Here is a 23,680-nt window from a genome sequence, read left to right on the forward strand (position 1 = left end):
TGAGGAAGCAAATTTTAATTTGAATATGAATCTCCTGGGAGATGTTGTTAAAATGCAGAATATGAGGTTTGAGGTGGAAGATGAAATTACAGGGTCTCAGAGGCAATGCGGATGGTGGTCCTCAAGCACATTTTGAAGAGCAAGGTGCTTGCTGCTTTCAGGTTACCTGAGAAGTCAGCAGGCTCTGCCAGTGGCTAAAAGAACCAAGGCAACAGGTGCAGAGAAGATCCCTGGTTAGGGCAGTCAGGATATTCTTCAACAGAAATAATACGGACTGGCGTTTTGGATGAGATTTTTGGACGTGTATGCCTATCCTTCACAGCAGTAGCTTTAGCATTCCTGGCCCCTGGGTGCTAAATGGCAGTAAGGGCCCAGTCGTTATGGTAACTGAAGAAAAGTAGCCTTAATAACAAACAGAAATTCAAGTCATGTATTCTTGAAGTTAAAATTGCAACTAAAATTAATGTCTTATTCCATCAGACAAGCACTCTAACACTGTTATGTATCCTTAAAGATTTATTGAACAAATCTCATGACTTCTTCCCCTGGTGTAACTGATAACTTTCTTCAAAATAGTGTTCCTCAAGTTGCTCACTTAGATGACAAAGTTCTCTCTCCTTCTGCTGCCCTGTAACATTATAAGACCTCCTTTCCCCTTTGTTGAACACAGAGCAATTCTATGTGCTAAGGAAAACCTATAATTTGGATTATGTTGAGAACCACTGTGATGGAAGTCCAGCTGTTGACTGACGAGTACTTGTCTTCTTTGAGCCTGCAATGCAGGTCTTAGAAATAAAATATAAACTGAGTTTTATTTCAAACTCTGATCCTGAGGACTTTTTTTCATAATATAATCTGAAAATTACCCTGTATCAATACACTCCTGGAGATAGGCGTGGATGAGACAGACTGCAATGGGAACCACTGTTAGAAAACCACAAGAGAAAATCCACACAGGAGAAAAGGAGGGAACAAGAAATCATGTGTTATTATACTGTTGGAAAGCATGTAGCTTCAAACAATATTGGCAAGCAAACTCATGACCTTAAGAGTCTTTTTTGAACCAAGGGCATATCTGCTAAATAGTTGAATGCTATTGGCTAAATGCAAATAGGTGGATATGTAGAAATTATGTCTTCTTGCTTGTATCTTCTGTTAAAAGGATGATCCTTAGTTTATGAAAAAAATAGAAGTTAAAAGGAAAAGTGTGGTTGTGTTGCTGGATTTGTATCTATTTTTAGAATAGTATTATAATTAGACTAACAGCAGAATTTTAATACATAAGAATAATATACTAAATTTATTCATTTTTCACAATATATGTAAGCAAGGCTGTTTGAAGCAATAAATGATCCCCTTCACTATGCCAGGAAAATGACGTATGGATTATTAACAGAGTTCAACTGATCAACCTGTGGACTAGCAGTCCACTTATAATTGATTAAAGGGCACGCTGGCTCTTTCAACCTGAAAGGAATAATGTGTCTTTCTGGGATTCTCCTGATAAATTCTGAAGAGGGATAATGCCATGACTTAACAGAAAATTTTGACCTGATATATTTATAAAGCTTCCAGGGGAAGTGCAGAAGGCTGGGAGAGTCATCCTAGAAGATGTAATATTTGATCTGAATTCTCAAGGGTAAACAAGAATTTGAAAAAAATCAAACCCCAAAACAGAAGGTATCTTTCATGTATAAAGAAATAATTTTCTATGACAATGAATAATAAAACAATAGTTTTATGTTGCTAGGAGGATATAAAGTCCATGAAGGCAGGGGTTTTAAATCTGTTTTGTACACTGCTATATGATAGAATTTCAAATGGTGTCTGAAAAATGGCAGACGCTATTTGTGGAATGAAGAATGTGACATGAAGCTAAAGAGGCTAGTATGGACCAATTGATGAAGGATTTGTATGTATGATAAAGAACTGGTCTTGGTTCTCTCAAGATCATGGAGAAGCACAGGAGGGCATTAAGAGGGAACATAAAACTATAAAATTCACTAAGATCATGTAGGTGGCTGTGGCGATGGTAAAGCTATAAGGTTAAGAACAAAAGTATTAAAAAGAACAGAATCTGAGAAATCTCAGTTTTTGAGGGATGAACAAAGACATAGGATTCATTAAAGGAGTCTGAGAAGAAACAGAGAACTGGAAGACAGTTAGAAGAGACTGGGGAGGCGAGATTCTGAAAGAAATGAGAAGTATTCAACGGACACATAGGAAGCCACTGTTAACGTTAGAGCATTTTCAGTAGTGCAATGGGGAGGGAAGTCAGAAAACAGCGGGTCAAAGGTACTGGGACAGTGAGAAAGTGCAGATGTTAAGTAAAGCCTATTCCTCCAGGAAAATGATCTTAAATGACTTATGGAATAAGGTGGGGTGTATGTCGACACATATAGGGATGGTATTTCAAAAAAATTATCTGAGAATTAAAGAAAAGAGAAAGAGCCATGGCTGAAGGGTAATGCAGAATTAAGAAAAGGTTCTTAAAGTATGGGATAAATTCCAGCAGGTATGTAGGCTAAGGGTAAGATGCCCAAAGAAAAGTTGTAATAATGGCCATGATAAAAAATGTGAATGAAGCCATTCTCTGAGTGAATAGTGGTGGCTTCTTTGAAGACCAAGGTGAAGCTGGTGGCTTTGAATAGAAGATCTATAAGGAAAATCCAGAGTTGAGGAAGAAAGGATGGGCCTATGTAAGCTGGTTTCTGAGAACTGAGAGAGGAACTTATCGATACACACTTGGAATGATGAATATTAGATTAGGTTCAGCTAAATGTAGATCTAAAGAATGTATTTAATGGTACAACTGTTTTCATTTTCATTTGATTTTCTTTATATAGGAGTGGGGATTTATATGCCAAGTGGCAAGGTATTCCATATGGGATTTAGCAGACCCTCAAACTTATGTTAGATTGTTGGCATATGTGGTCTGGGTAGGTTTTAAACATAGGGAAAATATACACAGCTAAAATGCAATATTCATCATAAGTTTATAGCCATTTAGTTGAACTGGATTCATCTATGCTTTCCTTGGGCTTCCCAGGTGGCGCCAGTGGTAAAGAACCCACTGCCAATGCAGGAGACAGGAGACGCAGGTTCAGTCCTTGGGTCAGGAAGATCCCTGGAGGAGGGCACGGCAAAACACTCCAGTATTCTTGCCTGGAGATTCCCATGGACAGAGAAGCCTGGCGGGCTACAGTCCACAGGGTTGCACAGAATCGGACACGACTGAAGCACTCAGCACATGCTTCCCTCACTAAAATCATTCCATATTTTAAGTGGGTGTCAGTCTGGTGCAACTCTTCCCAGTCTACCAGTAGAAGATGCTTTGTAACATAAAACTGTTTCTGAACTGAAATGTATTCTAATGCTCATTAAAACTCACTCTCCTGGAAATGTAAAACTGATTTATCTAATGCACTACAAAATTCTCCATTAATGTACCACACATTGTGAAATAATGTTAATTAGCAGGAGAGGCAAAATAATACATTTTCTTTAAGTTTTAGGGCAATTATCATAATTCCCATTAATATGGTATAATAACTATAATTATTTTCATTTGCACTTTTGATAGGATATATATTCATTAAAAGTCTATATTTGTATTCTGAAATATGAAAAAAATGAACATGACATTACAATGTTTTATAGCAAGATAATGCTGTAGGTGATTTCATTAATTTATTCAACAAGTAAGAGCCTACACGCAGGTGCTATGATTCAGCAGTCTTCATGACAAGACTTTCTAAGTTTACCATCCGGAATTCTCTTGCACAGGTGCAAGAACTTTAATTGCACTCAGTCCAGTTAACTTTCTGCTCTCATGCATTAGCAACTAGCACTCGAGGGAGTGAGCACATTTTGACATGATCAGCATAATTTTCTATATATATTACAATATAGTGGCAAAGAGTGAGGAATGTGTGTGTGTGCATGTGTGTTGGTTACTTATTTTAAGATTTATAAAATCAGGAGACTTTGAAATTTACTCAAGTAAGCTTATTGTATACTGGTCATTTTCAGATCTGAGTTTATAACTTTTTAAAGTCTCAATGAAAAGACTTTAATATTCTCTCCTCTCACACAAAAATAATTTGCATGAACTGATCAAACATATTCCACATAATAGTAAATGTTCTCATTTTTCTGAAGCTTCTGAATTTTTGGCTATAGCCATCTTCACTTTTTTCCTTCTTTCCTCTGACATTTCTCAAAATTCCTAATTCTACTATTGCCAAGTTTTGTAGGTTAGAAAATGTTTGGTTTGTAAACTCAAGGGAATTATGATAGTGGATTAGAAGGAAGCATGAGATATGTTTAGAGATATCACATTAAAAATAAAACTATTTTTCACAGCTCCTTCCTCCTGGTGTCCCCAGCTAATGAATGAATGCACAGTTATAGCCAAGTAAGCTCATGGTTCAGAAACACTGAGAATTGTAGAGTTTATGAGAAAATATGGACATTACAGATTCTTTTCAATTTGTAAACAGGGAGCTGGTACCCAAAGAACTTAAGTGACACATTCAAAGTAGCCATGTGAATTCGTAGCACAGATTATACTAGAAACCTGGTATGTTGATTCTAGTTACATGAGCTTTTTTCATCATTTAATGCCAGTAAGCCTGTTTTGTTTTCTAAGTGAAGATGTTGTATGACAGGCTTTATAGTCATATAACTCTCACAGCTGGTGGATTAATTTACAGGTTCGCCTGTTATTACCCATTAGATTTTAAGTAAGCTCTCTAAGATCAAGGACTTATTTTGTTTACTGGATGTCCCCATATTTAGAACAGCAGCTGTGACACTTGTGAACTAAATAAAGAAGGGGAAGAAAGAAAATTTAGGTAAAGGTTTGGTGTATGACCAAAGAGAAAAGAGAGATGCTAAGGATGTTTAAAAGCCTAGACAGGAGAAAATAATAGTTTTGTCCATTTTAGTCCACTCAGCTACATTATTTGACTCACACATGCATGTTCCTAATTTAGTTTTATAAGTGTCCTTCTCTTCCTAGTGTCATAATAGAATAAAATAACTTAACATGTAAACTCGCCAAGCTCTGAGGAAAAAGTAGGGCAAAAGATACAGTCCCTGCTTTTGAGGGAAATTAGCTAGTATTTTTTAAAAAATGAGTAGTTTCCCTGAATTGACATTTCCATAAATCTCCATTAGTGCAATTATTTATATTTATACTGGTGAATGTGGGACTATAAATCTTAATATACCCTTTATGTGCATGAGCATGCTCAGTCGTGTCCCATTTTGTGACCCCATGGACTGTAGCCCACCAGGATCCTCCGTCCATGGGATTTCCCAGGCAAGAATACTGGAGTGGGTTGCCATTTCACTCTCTAGGGATCTTCCTGACGCCGGGATCCAACCTGTGTCTCCTGAGCTTCTTGTATTGTCAGGTGGATTCTTCACCACTGAACCACCTGGAAAGCCCCTTTCTGTGCATGTAGGGTACCTCGAATTAGAAAATGGGGTAAAAACGGTAAATACTAAGTCACAATAACTAAATTATATCTTGTCACATGTAGATTGTATTCACCAACCACAGACCTTTTGTCCATTTATCCATTTATATATAGAAACGGCCAGATATATTTTTAAAGAAAACTAATTGATATATTGTTGATTAATTGATGTGTATATATGGGTAAGGGTGGGGTTGGATAATTTTTGTATGAAATAGTCTGCAGTTTTAAAATCTGTATTTTTATAGTACTTGAGCTTTAGGATGAAAAGTCGAAAAAGTCATTCAGCTCCAAGAATCTTCTGGATACACTGAATGCCATCTCCTACTTCATAAGCGCTAAATGAAGAGCTCAGTTCAGCTCAGTCACTCAGTTGTGTCCGACTCTTTGCGACCCCATGAACTGCAGCACACCAGGCCTCCCTGTCAATCACTAACTTCTGGAGTCCACCCAAACCCATGTTCATTGAGTCAGTGATGCCACCCAACCATCTCATCCTCTGTCATCCCCTTTTCCTCCTGCCCTCAATCTTTCCCAGCATCAGGGTCTTTTCCAGTGAGTCAACTCTTTGCATCAGGTGGGCAGATTATCGGAGTTTCAGCTTCAGCATCAGTCCTTCCAATGAACACCCAGGACTGATCTCCTTTAGGATGGATGGTTGGATCTCTTTGCAGTCCAAGGGACTCTCAAGAGTCTTCTCCAACACCACAGTTTCAAAAGCATCAATTCTTCTGTGCTCAGCTTTCTTTAGAGTCCAACTCTCACATCCATACATGACCATTGGAAAAACCATAGGCTTGACTAGATGGACCTTTGTTGGCAAAGTAATGTCTCTGCTTTTTCACATGCTGTCTAGGTTGGTCATAACTTTCCTTCCAAGGAGTAAGCGTCTTTTAATTTCATGGCTGAAGTCACCATCTGCAATGATTTTGGAGCCCAGAAAAATAAATTCAGCCGCTGTTTCCACTGTTTCCCCATCTATTTGCCATGAAGGGATGGGACCGGATGCCATGATCTTAGTTTTCTGAATGTTGAGCTTTAAGTCAACTGTTTCACTCTCCTCTTTCACTTTCATCAAGAGGCTCTTTAGTTCTTCTTCACTTTTTTCCATCTGCATATCTGAGGTTATTGATATTTCTCCCAGCAATCTTGATTCCACTTGTGCTTCATCCAGCCCAGCATTTCTCATGATGTACTCTGCATATAAGTTAAATAAGCAGGGTGACAATATACAGCCTTGATGTACTCCTTTTCCTATTTGGAACCAGTCTGTTGTTCCATGTCCAGTTCTAACTATTGCTTCCTGACCTGCATGCAGGTTTCTCAAGAGGGAGGTCAAGTGGTCTGCTATTCCCACCTCTTTCAGAATTTTCCACAGTTTATTGTGATCCACACAGTCAAAGGCTTTGGCATAGTCAATAAAGCAGAAATAGATGTTTTTCTGGAACTCTCTTGTTTTTTCGATGAACCAGTGGATGTTGGCAATTTGATCTCTGGTTCCTCTGTCTTTTCTAAAACCAGCTTGGACATCTGGAAGTTCATGGTTCACATATTGCTGAAGCCTGGCTTGGAGAACTTTGAGCATTACTTTACTAGCATGTGAGATGAGTGCAATTGTGCGGTCATTTGAGCATTCTTTGGCATTGCCTTTCTTAGGGATTGGAATGAAAACTGACCTTTTCCAGTCCTGTGGCCACTGCTGAGTTTTCCAAATTTGCTGGCATACTGATTGCAGCACTTTCACAGCATCATCTTTCAGGATTTGAAGTAGCTCAACTGAAATTCCATCACCTCCATTAGCTTTGTTCATAATGATGCTTACTAAGCCCCACTTAACTTCACATTCCAGGATGTCTGGCTCTAGGTGAGTGATCACACCATCATGATTATCTGGGTTGTGAAGATCTTTTTTGTACCTTTCGTCTGTGTATTCTTGCCACCTCTTCCTAATATCTTCTGCTTCTGTTAGGTCCCTACCATTTCTGTCCTTTACTGAGCCCATCTTTGCATAAAATGTTCCCTTGCTGTCTCAATGGTAAAGAATCTGCCTGCAATGTGGGAGACCCAAGTGCAATTCCTAGGTCTGGAAGATCCCCTGGAGAAGGGATTGTCAACCCATTCCAGTATTCTTGCCTGGAGAATTCCATGGACAGAGGAGCCCAGTGGGCTCCATGGGTTGCAAAGAGTCAGACACGACTGAGCAACTAACCCATACATATAAAATATTAAGCAGTATAGCAGCATCCCCCACCCCCTGACTCTTTTGGAACCTACCAAAGAACTAACTTGGACACAGCACAAATAGGGATGCTAGTTCTTGGTGATAAACACATGATCTGACATGAGTTGAATGGCAGAAAATAAAGATAATTTAAGGTAATTATGGGGCTTCCTAGGTAGCGCTAGTGGTAAAGAATCCACCTGCCAATGCAGGAGATGCAAGAGACATGGGTTGGATCCTTGGGTTGGGGAGATCCCCTGGAGGAGGAAATGGCACCCCACTCCAGTATATTCTTGCCTGGAAAATTCAATGGTAAAGTAATTAGCCTCCAACTAATAAAAATAAATGAAAAAAAAAAAAAAAAAAGAAAATTCAATGGGCACAGGAGTCTGGTGGGCTACAGTCCATGGGACCACAAAGAGTCAGACATGACTGAGTGACTGAACACAGTTCAGTTCAGTTCAGGTCAGTCGCTCAGTTGTGTCCAACTCTTTGCGACCCCATGGACTGCAGCGCTCCAGGCCTCCCTTTACATTACCAACTCCCGGAGTTTACTTAGACTCATGTCCATTGAGTTGCTGACACCATCCAACCATCTCATCCTCTATCATCCCCTTCTCCTCCTGCCTTCAATCTTTCCCAGCATCAGGGTCTTTTCAATGAGCCAGTTTTTCGATCAGGTGGCCAAAGTATTGGAGTTTCAGCTTCAACATCAGTCCTTCCAATGAATATTCAGAACTGATCTCCTTTAGGATGGACTGGTTGGATCTCCTTTCTGTCCAAGGGACTCTCAAGAGCCTTCTCCAACATCACAGTTCAAAAGCATCAATTCTTGGCACTCCGCTTTCTTTATAGTCCAACTCTCACATCCATACATGACTACTGGAAAAATGATAGCTTAGACTAGACAGATCTTTGTTGGCAAAGTAATGTCTCTGTTTTTTAATATGCTGTCTAGATTGGTCATAACTTTCCTTCCAAGGAGCAAGCGTCTTTTAGTTTCATTGCCTCAGTCACCATCTGCAGTGATTTTTGGAGCCCCCCAAAATAAAGTCTGTCACTCTTTCCACCATGAAATTCCAGATGTTCAAGCTGGATTTAGAAAAGTCAGAGATCAAATTGCTAACATCCGTTGGATCATCGAAAAAGCATGAGAGCTCCAGAAAAACTTATACTTCTGTTTTATTGACTATGCTGAAGCCTTTGACCATGTGGACCACAACAAACTCTGGAAAATTCTCAAAGAAATGGGAATACCAGAATACCTGACCTGCCTCTTGAGAAATCTGTATGCAGGTCAGGAAGTAACAGTTAGAACTGGACATGGAACAACGTGGTTCCAAATAGAAGGATTACGTCAAGGCTGTGTATTGTCACCCTGTTTATTTAACTTTTATGCAGAGTACATCATGAGGAACACTGGGCTGTATGAAGCACGAGCTGGAATCAAGATTGCTGGGAGAAACATCAATAACCTCAGATATGCAGATGACACCAGCCTTATGGCAGAAAGTGAAAAAGAACTAAAAAGCCTCTTGATGAAAGTGAAAGAGAGTGAAGAACTTGGCTTTAAACTCAACTTTCAGAAAACTAAAGATCATGGCATCTGGTCCCAGCACTTCATGGCAAATAAATGGGGCATCAGTGGAAACAGCGACAGACTGAGCACAGGGTAATTATAAAAGAAAAATGTATACTTTCCTTTTTTGGAATATTTACCATCTCACAGTACATGAAATAAATGCACTCTACAGGTTCGAATACGAGAGGCTTTGTTTCTATGAGACCAAAACAATGATGCTGATTTCTCCCCAACACATCAAGAAAAAAACAATTTTTTTTTTAGTTTTTCCTTTTTCTCCCGGTTACTTGAAAGGTCATGTAAACTCAAAATATTTGATACTGTTGCCAATCCAATGTTAAATTCTGAGCCCTATCTTACTCGGCACTTGGTACAATTGTTCACACTTTCTATCTGGAAGAATTTTCCTTCATAAAACAACCAGTACCCCTATCTCACAAGTCATGCTTTCTTAACATTTGGCTGCTCACTCCTCCTCTTCATGACTCTAAAGTTGGAGGTCCCAGGCCTCAGGCCTCAGTCCTCAGTGTTTCTGTTCTTTCCTCATATTCAAGCCCTAGGTGTTCTCATTCAGTATCCAGCTTTAAACACCCTCTACACACCAGCCATCACCACTTGGAAAGCTAAAAGGAATCTCAAGTTTAGCATGCCCCCAAATGGATTCTTGATTTCCCTGCAGCCCTGCATGAGCATTTCCATCCATCATACTCATCATGTCCAGCTGGTTAGGTCAAAAACCTTATAGTCTTTTATTCCTCTCTTTCTTCAATATTCCCTATCCAATCCATCACAAACCCTATAACTTTTCCTTTGAAATATATTCAGAATCCATTCTTACTGCCTCCACTCCTACCATCCTTTTCCAACCTCCTCATCTCTCCTTGGATTGCTGTGAAAGCCAACACCCTTGTTTGCCTGTTTCCATCCTTGTCTACCGACAGTTTATTCTCAATGCAGCAGCCAGAGTGAGTCTTTTAAAATCTTATATCACATCCCTCCTCTGCACAAACACTCCAAAGGCTTTCCATTTCACTCAGAAGTAGAACTTAAAGTCCTCTCTACGGGCCATGACTACATAAGGCTCTCCATTATCTGCCTCTCTACAGACCCAACAATCTGCTGACCTCAGCCAACACTGCGTCTCTTCTGCACTCAGCTGGCATGAGCTTCCTTGCTACTGTCTACACCAAGCACGTCTTGCCTCAGGGCCTTCCCTCTGCCTGGAATGTTCTACACCAAGCACGTCTTGCCTCAGGGCCTTCCCTCTGCCTGGAATGTTCTCCCTGGATGTCCGCATGGCTGGCTCCCTTGCTTTCTTTAGGTCTTTGCACAGATGTCTTTCCCTGACTACTGTTTCTAAAAGAGAAGTTTCTTCTTTCCCCACCATTCTTTCTTTTACTCTGCTCCTCAGTTCCTCTTCATTCTTATCCCTAACATATATTTTTTTCTTTATTACCTGATCCCTGCAAGAAGATAAGCTTCTTGAGACAGGGACTTTGTCTTGATTACTGATATATTTCTAGCACTTAGACCAGAGTGAGCACACAATAGGTTCTCAATAAATACTTAAGTGAATAAATAAATCCTACTTATCTAAGCAAGAGCCATCAAAGCTTGATGTCCATAAAATTTTGGGAAGCTGACATAATGTAAAACACACTGATACAGCAGTCAGAAAACAAAGATTTGAGTTCTATTTTTGCTACTTGTAAGTGGTGTGACAACTCTACAAATATTCTCACCATCCTGTCTCTCTCACTCCAAGGGTCATCTGTGCAACAAGGTCCATGTTTGGTGTATAGATTGTGACATCCATGACATTTTCCACATTATGATGAGGTACCCTGTCATTGATGTTTATTCATATTTCTTATATTTAGGGATTATAAATTGTCCACCCCTCTATCTACACATGCATTCACTGAACTTGAGCCAGTTACTTAACACTGAGTCTAAGTTTCTTTACTTATGAAAGTTGATTTAAAGAGGGAAATGTGAGGAGACCTTGTGAACTTTAAAACACATACTAATTGCTTAAGTGTATCCGAAAAGCTTAGAGTGAGTCATATTACAATATCATGTTATAAAAAAGATTTCATCTCACACTTTGGCATAATCGGTAGTTATAATCCCTGATGTGCAGGTCAAGGTGTAGGCAGCATATTAGAAATATCAAGGGCAGAGTGTCTACTATGTGTGTGACCCCAAACCATTCCCTTATTCTTGGGCACACAGGAACACCACATGTCCCAGCTTCTGATGGTTAACGGGGCCAAAGCTGAGATCTGGTCAACTAATTATATGAGAAAGTGATACACACACCTCCTGGGGCTGGGCCCACAGCCTCCTGCATGATCCTCTGTTCTTTCGTTTCTGCTTTATCTGCCACTGGGTTAGAGAGGGCCCGGTGGGGGCCTTCAAGGCCTTAAAGCATGAACGAGGGAGAAGAAGCCTGGTTTCCTGAGCCACTGTATGGAGGATAGTTGCCTAGAAAACCTGTGATTCAGGAATGTGCAGTGTTGGAAATCATATAAGTGAGAAATAGACTTTTATTGCGCTTTTGAGGCCCAGGGCATATTTGTTAATACAACAGCCAGTAAGTCATGGTCATTCACACCTCATGACATGGATTTGTTTTTTGTTTGTTGTGTCATGTTTATTGTTTTCTGCTGACATCAAGTGGAATGGTGGATTACATAATATTAATTGTGTAATATCCACTTTTTCACCTAATCTCTGGAGGTGAAAATCACTTAATCTTTTCAAATAATGAGTGCTTCTCTCTCTCAGAAATATTCCAGTGACAGGTCCTTATTATTGGTGAGTACTGACTTTCTCTTATTTTAGTCAAAATAGCTTTTGATGACCTCTTAAGTCTTTCATTGCTGTGGTAGTAATGATAGTTTTAAACTTCTAAGTGGTTTTTTAAAAGCATCTTTTATAACTTTAACTAACTAGCTGTTAATACATTTTTCCAAATAGTGACGTGAAACAAACACTAAAATATCTGGGGTCATGGGCATGATGTTTACAGCTTAGTCTTACATGGTTCAGAAACATACATTCACCAATGCATAAACACACACACACACACCCACATTCAGAGAACTGGGCAAAATGTTAACAACAATGTGGGTAAGTGGTATATGATGTTCTGTGTACTATACTTGAAATTTTCATGTGAATTTGAAACTATTTTTAGACAAACACATTTGTTTTAGATAAAAATGTTAGTATTGTTAAAAATGTCAATACTTCTTATAGCTTTATTTTTAACATTTTCTCTGTGCAATTTAAAACTTGTTATTACAATGTTCTTGATAGCATGCTTTTTGAAATTTCAAAGCAGGGGTTCTCTACATAGACATAATTCTGTGTTCATGATTTTTATGCTTTGCCCTCAAAATTTTGTTATAATCTATGCTGCCTCTCAAATACTCTGAATTCTATTGAATGTAAAGCAATGGGAATATGTGCATTGCTGATACTATTTATTATATTGTCAGCATGAGAAGGGAATATTCTGATACAGTGAAAACTTCTGGTATCATATTTTCTAAAAAAAAGAAGAGCAATTTTCAAATATTAACCAACTACAGTTTATGGGAGACTCACAAATTAAGTAGGGAACTTTGTTGCATTTTAATATAAGTAAGAGTAAAATACATGATGAGGAATTAGTAATCACTCTGGAGTTGCTTTATCCCAGACACCACATAACAACCTCCTTGGGTAGAATATGTAACAATACCCTACAATACTAGGCTGAGTATCAGTCAACAAATTATTTATAAATAAACTAATATGTTTCCTGAACCACTGAAACAGCAAAACTATTAGCCAATCTATAATCAAGATAACAGCACCTGTAAGACATGAGAATAATAGAAATAGTCTTAGGTCAAGGGGAAAATGGAATAAAAAAAATAGAAGATACTTGATTCAATTCTATTTAAATGCATTTGAAAACATGAATAAAAGAAACAATTTTGTAGGCTATAATATATATTATATAAAAAACCAAGTCCAGCCAAGACAGAAACTCTAAGAAGATTAATTACCATGGAAGAAATTGAGAAAGTTGTAAAAGGGTATCCCTCTCCTTACAAAATCAAGCCAAGCCAAAACCAAAATCCAACTCACTAGAACTAGATAATTTCAAAGGTGTATTATATTATCGCCTCAAGAAATAGAAAACTTCAATGTTACTTAAATTGTTTTAGGGCAGAGAGAGAAGGAAAACTATCGATTGCTTTTATGACACCAGTATAACTGAACAAACCAAAACAATGCCCCCATCCCCCAAACTTGTGACAGATCTCATTTACTAATGTTGATGCAAAATTACACATAAAGAGAATTTAGGGATGTGTTATATGCATAATACATTTTATTCTAGAAATGATAGGTCATTACTAATAAATTTCTTAATGTAATTTATTCACAATGATAATTCAAAGGAGAAAATAATGATCATAACCATAGATGCCTTTTGGGTTTTTGATAACATTCATTATCCAATTTTGATAAAGATTCCTAATGAAATCAGAATTGAAGGGTACTTCCTTAACATGATAAACAAAGTCAGTGTGTGTTTGTGTAAAATGAGACAGTTTTCATATAAGCCAGGGATAAGAATTTCTATAATCATCTTCGTCAACTAACGATGTTCAAGAAATAACAGATGTATTAAATAAGACAAAGCAGAGGTATGCAAATAGGAAAGGAGGAGGCACAGTGATTGTTATTTGTAGGCAGTATGATTATATGCTCCCATATCCTATGAGATGAACTGAAATAAATATAAGAAACATGAAGATAACTCGGGGTAAATAACTGATTATAAAATTAATATTCAAGAGTAAAACTCCATGGGGTAAGGAGATATGTGACAAATAAAGGAGAGATTTATGTGGACACATATTTATTTATTTATCTATTTTTATCTGTCACCCTCCAAAGGAATGCCAACTACATGGAAAAAAGGAAGTGACTTTGTATACTGCTCTACCTCCAGTCCCCCCAAAATGCCTAGTACATAGTGGGCACTCAAGAAATATTTGTTGAGAGAAGAGATGGATCTATAAGAGATTTACTCTTTCATGTAGAGATAGATGTGCAAAGGTACATCGCTTTTTAATAACAGATAAAAATGGAAAGCAACTGTAATATCCATTAGTGGTGATTAAATAGCTATAAAAAATAATGAGGTGTATTTCTGAATATATAAAGCCCTCTAAGATAAATTGTTAAGTTAAAAAAAAGCAAGACACTAGTCCATAACACAAGTCTCAACACATTTAAAAGGACTGAAATCATATAAAATATATTATCCTCCAAGTAGAAATCATTAGATCAACAGAAAACTGGGAAATCCTAAATGCTTAAAAAATAAACAACACATTTCTAAGTACCTATGGTTTATAAAATAAATCACAAAGGAAATAGGAAGATTTCTTGAGCTGAATACAAAAAACACAAAATATAAAAATTTATGGAATTCAGCTAATGAAGTGCTTACAGTGAAATTTATAGCTTTAAATAATTTTATTAGAGAGAATGAGAGTCATTAAGCTTTCACTTCAGGGTGACAGAAAAGGCAAAGTAAATCAAAGATAAAATAAGTAGAACAGAGAAAGTTAAAGATCAGAGTGAAAATAACTGAACTAGAAAATAGAAAAACAATGAATCCAAAACTTAGAATAGACCTAAACTGATAAAATAAATTTAATTAGTAATTGAAAATCTTCTGGGTAAAAACCCAGACTAGATGTCTTCACTGGTGAATTCTATCCAAACTTTTAAGGGGAAATAATATTAATACTACACAAACTCAGAGAACAGAGGGAAAGGCCAACATTATCCTGAAAAAAAAAAAAAGCAGACAAAGGAAAATTACAGAAAATCTCCTCTCCGTAGGTTCAAAGATTCTTAATAAAACACAAGCAAACACAATCTAGCAACATACAAAAAGAATTCTGCACCATAATCAAATGGGGTTATCCCAGGAATGATAATAGTTTAAGATTTAGATAATCATATAGTGTATAGCACTTTATTAATGAAGAACAATACTACATGATCATCTCAATTAGTTGTGGAAAAAATATTTGGTGAAAGTCAAGACATGTTGATTATTAAGATTCTCAATAAATTTCTTATAATAAATTTTTAATGCATTCATAAAAAAAAAAGATTCTCAATAATTTACGAATAGAAGATTGGAATTTTCTCAACCTGATAAAGGGCATATGTCGAGACGCACCCCACAGGCCTACAAGTCCGTTGCTTACCCAGCTTTAAGACCTAGGAAACAAACAGGAGTCAGCAACAGAGACATCAATGGTTTAATGGACGGTGGAGTTTACATGCCTAAAGCAAGATTCTAGAGATATCTAGGGCTCCCTGGTGGCTCAGATTGTAAAGAATTTCCTGCAATGCAGGAGAGCTGGTTTTGATTCCTTGGTTGGGAAGATCCCCTGGAGAAGGATAGACAGAGAACAAGAGAATAATCCTCTTGAGTGCTCTGACCACACAAAATATAAAAACCACATTAAAAAAAAAAAAAACTTAATGGTGAAAAGCAAATGCCTTATCACTAAAATCAGCAGTGAGGTAAGGATGTGTGTATGGGTTAGTTGCTCAGTCATGTCTGACTCTTTGCAACTCCATGGACTATACAGATATGTACATTAAGGACTACAAACCATTGTAAGAGAAATTAAAGGAGATTCAAATAAATGAAGAGATGTACCATATTTATGAATGGAGAGATTCACTGGCAATTCTTCAAAACTTGTTCTATAGATTCAATGCAACATCAGAATCTCAGCAGGTCTTTTAGTAAAAAAAATTTTTTAAAAGTCGACCTTAAAATTTATATGGAAATACAAAGGGTCTAGAATAACCAAAATAATTTTGAAAAAGGGGGCAGATGTTGGAGGACTCATACTGCTTGATTTTAAGACTATATATAAAGCTAGTCTAGAGAGTGTGGTATGCCCATGGGGATAGACATATAGGTCAGTGAAATAGAATAGAGTCTAGAAACAAACCACATTTATGCCAATTCATTTTTGATAAAAGTGCCAAAGAAATCCAAAGGGAAAGGACAGTTTTTTTTTTTTTAATTTAAACAAATAGTGCTAGAACAATTGGAAATCTATAGATAGCAAAATGCCCTTAGATATTACCTTATTCTATGCTCAAAAATTATCTTGAAATGGTTTACAGGTTTAAATGTAAGAGCTAAAACTACAAAAGTTCTAGAAGAAAGCAGGGAAAACTTTGTGATCTTGGATTACACAAAGATTTCTTAGATCTAACACAAAAGAAAGATTCATAGAAGAAAATAACGATAAATTGGATTTCATCAAAAAAACTTTTGCTCTTCAAAAGGAAGCATTAAGAAAATGAAAAAACAAGCCACAGATTAGGAGAAAATATCTGTAAATCATTCATCTTCGAAAAGACATGTAATCAGAGTGTAAAAAGGACTTTTACAACTTAATATGAAGATAGACAGCTCAAGAAATATACAAATGAGCAAAATGTTGAATAGGCAAGTCACCAAAGAAGATAATTAATGTTAATAAACATATGAAAACATACCATGGTAAACATATGAAAAAATTAGAGGAATATAAATTAAAATCAGAAAAGGCATCATTATACCTAAAGAAGGCTATAGTCAAAATGACTAACAACACCAAACATGGGCAACAATGGGCAGAATGTAAACCTTACACATTGGTAGTGGGAATGTAAAATGGTATAGCCATTTTGGAAAACATTCTGGCTATTTCTGAATACTTTAAATATATACTTATCAAATAACCCAACAGACCCCTAGGTATTTACTCAATGAAAGAGAAAATATATGCACTCACAAATACTTATACGTAAATGTTCACAACAGTGTTACTTATAAATGCCAAACTTGAAAATAACTCAAATGTCCATCTACTGGTGAACAGATTTTTTAAAGATGTATACCCATACAATGTAATACTACTCAGGAATCAGAAGAAACAAAGTATTCGTTCTTTTCCCTACATGGGTAGATTGCAACAGTGTTATCTTAAATAAAAACTACAGTCTGTAAGATTCCACATACAAAAATTTCTAGAAAAGCAAACTATCCAGAGTGATTATCTAGGGGCTGAGGGAACTGGGATGATGGATGTTCTAAGAATTATGGTGATTGCTGCACAGCTAAACCTACTGAAATATATACTTACATTAATAACTGAGGCTTCCTAGTGGTGCAGTGGCAAAGAATTCACTTGCCAAAGCAGGAGATGCAGCAGACATGGGCTCAGTTCCTGGACTGGGAAAATCCCCTGGAGTAGGAAATGGCAACCCACTCTGGTATTATTGGTTGGGAAATTACATGGACAGAGGAACTTGGAGGACTCCAATTCATGGGGTCTCAGAGTTGGTCTCAAGAGCACTCAGACCACTCACAACTCAGGGTTGACTGAGCCACTGAGCACACACATAATTGGTGAATTCTATGGTATGTAAATAATACCACAATGATGTTTGTTAAAAAATAAAATACACCTTAATAGTCAAGTTATTCAGAGCCAGACATGTGTATGTATAATAAATATCATTCCATTTATGTTAAACACACTACATATATTAACATACATGTTAGTTAAGACCACAACATTTTTGGAAGTGTGTATATATAAATGATATGGTTACCTCTAGGAAGAGGACTAAAATCCTGGAAAAAGAGAATTACTTTTCATTATATACCTTCTGACACTATTTGTTTGAGAAAATTAAACCACATAACCACTTTATAAATTAAAAAATCCTAGTAAATAATTTAAAACAATTGATGATCCTGATATAAAGACCTAGGTGCATGAATTTGCTCTTGAAAATTTATGCTTATCTGAGTGAGGCTATAAGCACTTATGAGTAGCCTATGGTAAGACTAAGTGATTTTCATCATAAAACATGTTAGTTCCTATTAATTCCAGACAGTTGAGTTCAAACAGTAGGAATCTGAGGAAAACATGACAGGTTTTTTGACCAGAAGTACTTTAAACATCACAGGGTACTACATTCTGCAATTCTACACTAGCCACAAAATAAAAACAAATTCCTCATCCCAAACACAAACAAAATGCAAACAAAACTTTGAACACTTAATTTCCATATTCATCTGCAAAAATACTCAATCACTATACTGTACTGCTCAGTGAGTAAAGAATCCACCTGCAATATAGGAGACACACGAGACACAGGTTCAGTCTCCCCAGGCTGGGCAGATCCCCTGGAGGAGGGCATGGCAACCTGCTCCAGTATTCTTGCCTGGAGAGTCCCACGGACAGAGGAACCTGGTGAACTATAGTCCAAAGGGTTGCAAAGAGTCAGACACGACTGACTGCACACCCCCCACACACCCCCCACCACACACACACTGTACCTCTGAAGCTAAGACAATAATGCAGATCAACTATGTCTCAATTAAAAAAAAAGAAAAACACAACATAAACTTTGAATACGTGAGGATTAAATGGAGATGCTGGAGAGTAGAGGAAAAGAACGAACAAGAATAGGGTGGTCTGCTGACAGCTGGCACACAGATATGTTTTCAGTAAAGGTATAAACAGCACTAATATGAGTATATATTATGCATGCACGCTAAACTTAAGTTGTGTCCAACTCTTTGTGACCCCACAGACTGTAGTCCACTAGGCTCCTCTGACCATGGGGATTCTCCAGGCAAGAATACTTAGTTGGTTGCCTTGCCCTCCTCCAGGGGGTCTTCTCAACCCAAGGGTTGAACCCGCTTTGCTTATGTTTCCTGCATTGGCAGGCAGTTTCTTTACCACTAGCGCCAGCTGGGAAGCCCAAACATTTATTATATATATGGGCATATATATATATATAAATGAAAAAATGATTGCAGAATACTTTTTTCCTACTATATCATGCCTTTTAAAAAGGTATTACATACAAAAATGTGTCCAGACTTATTTCTATGACTCATACAGAGGATATTGCAGTGATTTTCAGCTATACCATTTGATATCAAGAATCTGTCTTAAAGATTTAATTTTGATTGCACATTGTAAAAGTATGGCTTTTTAATTAAGGGTATTTGTTTTAATCTTAAGCAGTGGAAAATCAAAATATACTGTCAATATTGAATTATCACATTATCAAGTGCTATTTTGTAATAATGCTTTAAGGTCATATTTAAGACTTTTGCTATCATATTAATTTCTGTGTTTAAGATAGGAACGTAGTACTTTGTACTCTATGCCTATTTGTGAAATACTATGCCTAGTATTTCATATCATGGTTTTAAACAAAAATCAATAATGTAAATACCGGGAAACACCTGCAGAAAGGGCAAAAAACATCATAAAAGGTGCTTCTTTCAGCTTTGACTGCTTTCATTTGCATTTCAGACTGTCAGGGCCTTCCTGCTGTTTTTAATGCTTTGAATAGACAGTCACATATGTTTGCCACATGTGTGCTCTTCACGCAAGATTTCCTCCCAGTACTGCCCCTTCTGACCCATTCCTGCTGTAGCTCTGATGGCAATCTAGAGACAACAGACATTTAATGAGCACCTATCGTGGGCCATTTCATTAAGAACAGTACCATAAGCATAGGTAGTACTATCATCAGAATGTAACAGATGAGACATCTCAGACTCATGGACTGAGTGTCTTAAGTCCCCAAATTGGTAAATAGAAAACCAGGACTTGCCGGAACCCCTTCATTTATACTGTTTTCAAGTACCCTCTCTGTCTCTGACCCTCCCCTCCTTTTTCTTCCTAGTTTCACTGGTAATCAAGAGCAGAGGGGCCCTCCACTTAGCCCCACTCCCTCCCCCCAGAGCAGGGGAAGGGAAGACACCTCCAGGGCTCAGAGCTCCTACCACAGTCCTCGCTGCTTCCAGTTCCATACTTCACGTGGGACACCCAGCTCAGAACTTCAGCCCCAACCCTGTTCCATAACTTTCTTCCCAGGTCACAGAAGGTGCTAAGGTAAGTACTGATGAAGTGCTCCTGTAAGTACCGAAGAAGTGTCCTGAGCAACCCTATTCACCACTCTGAAAAGATTTTTCTATTCGGACACTGTTCCCATTGGTCCTTATGGGGATTATCAACACTGTACTTGAGCTTGGAAGGAGTTCAACCAGCTTCTACCTGTTAGCATGCATGCCTATGGACAGTTCAGAGCCTTGTTTCCTTGAGAAAAATCAAGTTTCTTACTTTAGTCAATGGAAACCAGTTGGAAGCTCCACAACTGATATGTTAATGAAGTTTTGGAATATAACCTATTCATACTCGGGGATTCAATCTTTACCCTCTCAGTTCACAGCAATATATATATATATATATATATTCACACACACACACACACACACACATACACACATACATAGGCCTCACTTTACAGCTTGCGGGATCTCAGTTCCTTGACCAGGGACTGAAACTGTACCCTTGATAGTGAAAGCTTGGAGTTCTAACCAGTGGACTGCTAGGGAATTCTCCATAGCAGTAGATGTTTGTAAGACTGAAAGCACTATTTTTATTGTGTTTAATATAAAATAGGAGAAATGTTCTCAAAATTCAAAAGCATAGCTTCCTGGACTCATATTTTTCTCTACTACTCTTACCTTCAACTTTTACAGTATGATTTCACAGGCTTGTGGTTGCCAAAGGCGAGGGGTGGGGAAGGAAATGACTGGGGATTTGGGATTAGCAGACAAACTATTATATACAGAAAGGATAAATAACGAGGTCCTACTGTATAGCACATGGAACTATATTCAATATCCTGTGATAAAGCATAATGGAAAGGAACATGAAAAGGAATATACATATAAAACTGAATCACTGCTTTATAGCAGAAATCAATACATTATAAATCAACTATAGTCAATAAAAAATTAAAATTAAAAAGTACAATTTCATTCAGCCCCAAAGAAACTTCCATTTTTTCAATATTATTATAAAGGTTCTACAATTTCACCTGTATACTGATTGCTAAGCCAGCATTTATCTTACCTCCTCGATGAATAATCAAAGAAGTCTCGCTTCCAATGGGACAGTCCTTAAGTATATCCACTACTTCCGTATGGCTCAGGTTCTGTACATTCTGCTGGTTGATCTCAATAATGAGGTCGCCTTCACACAGGCCAGGGCATCCCTGAATGTCAAGTATTTGTTTCACCCGCTGTCCTGTAGGACTGTCTGCAATGGTGAAGCCAAAGCCCTGGGCACCTTTCACAATGGTTAAGGTCATAAGTTCAGCTTGGGTGGCCCCAGATGAAGCCATAGATACATTGTCGTCATGGACAGGTGGTGGATACGTGCCATCTAGCTGACCATCAGCTGGCATTGAGTGCAAAGTATGAGGCGGCCGATCTGTTATATCCGGAACTGACTGTGAGGTCCGAGAAATGTATTCCAAATATGTTTCATAGTTATGTCTTCCATTGACCATCACTGGAGGTGGCCTCTCCATTATTGCAAGGGGTGGCACCATGCTGTTAGCAGGATCTTCAGGATCAAAGGGCAAAGGGTAGCCACGACACAATACCAAGTTGACACTCTGACCAATAGGAACAGACTGGAAAAGTTTGACTACATCTGCATGAGTGTGTCCAAGGACACAAACTTCGTTAATATAGACAATGACATCACCTGCAAGGGAAAAAAAGAAAGAGATTGACAACATGAGGTAAGTTCAATTAACATTGACATAGAGAAATGGAATTATTTGTGAGACTAGTGAAAGAGGTGCTCTGTTTCTTAGTAAGCAGTGAGAAAATCAATTATAATAGTATCTAAATTCCCTGTAAGTGAGTCAAGGTTACAACAGGTCTGACAACAAATATAGTGAGGAAATGCTGAAAAAAAATGCTATTTGGTTATTCCTGAAGTTCAGAAACAACTTCATATACAGGAATAAAGCTACAGAAACGTTTAGAAGAATGTGTACCTTGAAGAAGGACACATTCTTTGTTTCTTTTTCATCTTCATTTTCAGTGCAATTCAGTTAACAGAATTTTCAAGTTACTGAGAAGTGGTAGAAACAAGTTTCAGATGATAAAGCCCAGTATTTGGGTTTTTGAGCATCATTTTACTGAGTCAGTGGTCTTTTTTTCCCCATTTATTTTATTCTCCTATAGTAAACTGCAACTGCAAAGGTTCCATGTGAACACAGGTAGATGTCTAGGGCATAGATTTTGGGCTCAGGATTCTGGCTCCATATCCCAGCTCTATACTTAGCAGATCTGTGCTAAGATCTGGGCAGGTGACTTACCTGCTTTGAGCCACAGTTGTAAAGTTGTTGTGAGGATGAAGTGAGATGATGCAGAAAAAGGGCTTGGTGCAATGCCTGACACACAGGAGTGCTCAGTAAGTGTGGACCATTATTAACATTATTGTTGCTAAAATAAGATGGGGCTTCCCTGGTAGCTCAGCTGGTAAAGAATCTGCCTGCAATGCAGGACACCTTTGTTAGATTCCTGGGTCGGGAAGATCTGCTGGAGAAAGGAACAGCTACCCATTCTAGTATTCTTGGCCTTTCCTGGTGGCTCAGATGGTAAAGAATCCACCCGCAATACGGGAGGCCTGTGTTCAGTCCCTGGGTTGGGATGATCCCCTGGAGAAGGGAATAGCTACCCACTCCAGTATTCTGGCCTGGAGAATTCCATGGACTGTATAGATCATGGGGTAGCAAAGAGTAGGACACTACTAAGCAACTTTCACTTTCACTTTCAAAATAAGATGAAGAGGATTTCAGACTCTGGTCTAAAATAGGAAGCTGCCATAGATTCAACCTCTGATCTCAGATAAATTGATATTTCTATAGATCTTTAAAAAAAAAGGCATTTGTCTTTTCATTCCAATGAATTTTTAATATTGTATTTGGCTGTGCCATGTTGCTTGTGGCATCTTAGTTCCCTGACCAGGGATTGAACCCAGGCCCTCAGCAGTGAAAGTGTGGAGTCTTAACCATGTGACAGCCAAGGAATCTCCCCCAATGAATTTAATCATGGAGTTACTGAAGACCACTGGTCAGAATGTAACTTTATGATATTAAAATTGTCCTGAATGTAAACATTGTTAAAAACAATTCAATCATGTATAAATAATAATTTTATTTTTGGAGCACTGTTCTACCATGGATTGGTATTTATATCCTCAAAAAAGATAACATTTGAGAAGTGAACTTGCACACTGAGACTGTGTCTGATGATGCTGAAGAGTACGTGAGATATGAAAAGACATAGTTTCACAGAATGTCAAGTGAATAATTCAACAGATATCAGTTTATCAGGATAATTCTAAAATGGGTAGTATAAATGGCTAGGAATCTCATTCTGAGACATCACTGCCCATC

General features: G+C 37.7%; 1 protein-coding gene across 16 annotated transcripts in view; it reads right to left on the bottom strand.

The window, feature by feature from the left end:
* MAGI2 (membrane associated guanylate kinase, WW and PDZ domain containing 2) overlaps positions 1-23,680 on the bottom strand; it is a 1,406,842-nt gene that overhangs the window by 232,762 nt on the left and 1,150,400 nt on the right. For all 16 annotated transcript variants that reach the window (XM_020903091.2, XM_020903019.2, XM_070469808.1 and 13 more), the window contains one exon: positions 21,337-21,975. In XM_020903091.2, the coding sequence (XP_020758750.2) occupies positions 21,337-21,975 (639 nt within the window). The remainder of the gene's footprint in view (positions 1-21,336; positions 21,976-23,680) is intronic.

This window comes from Odocoileus virginianus, chromosome 1 (genome assembly GCF_023699985.2).
Source record: "Odocoileus virginianus isolate 20LAN1187 ecotype Illinois chromosome 1, Ovbor_1.2, whole genome shotgun sequence".
NCBI classification, from domain to species: domain Eukaryota; kingdom Metazoa; phylum Chordata; class Mammalia; order Artiodactyla; family Cervidae; genus Odocoileus; species Odocoileus virginianus.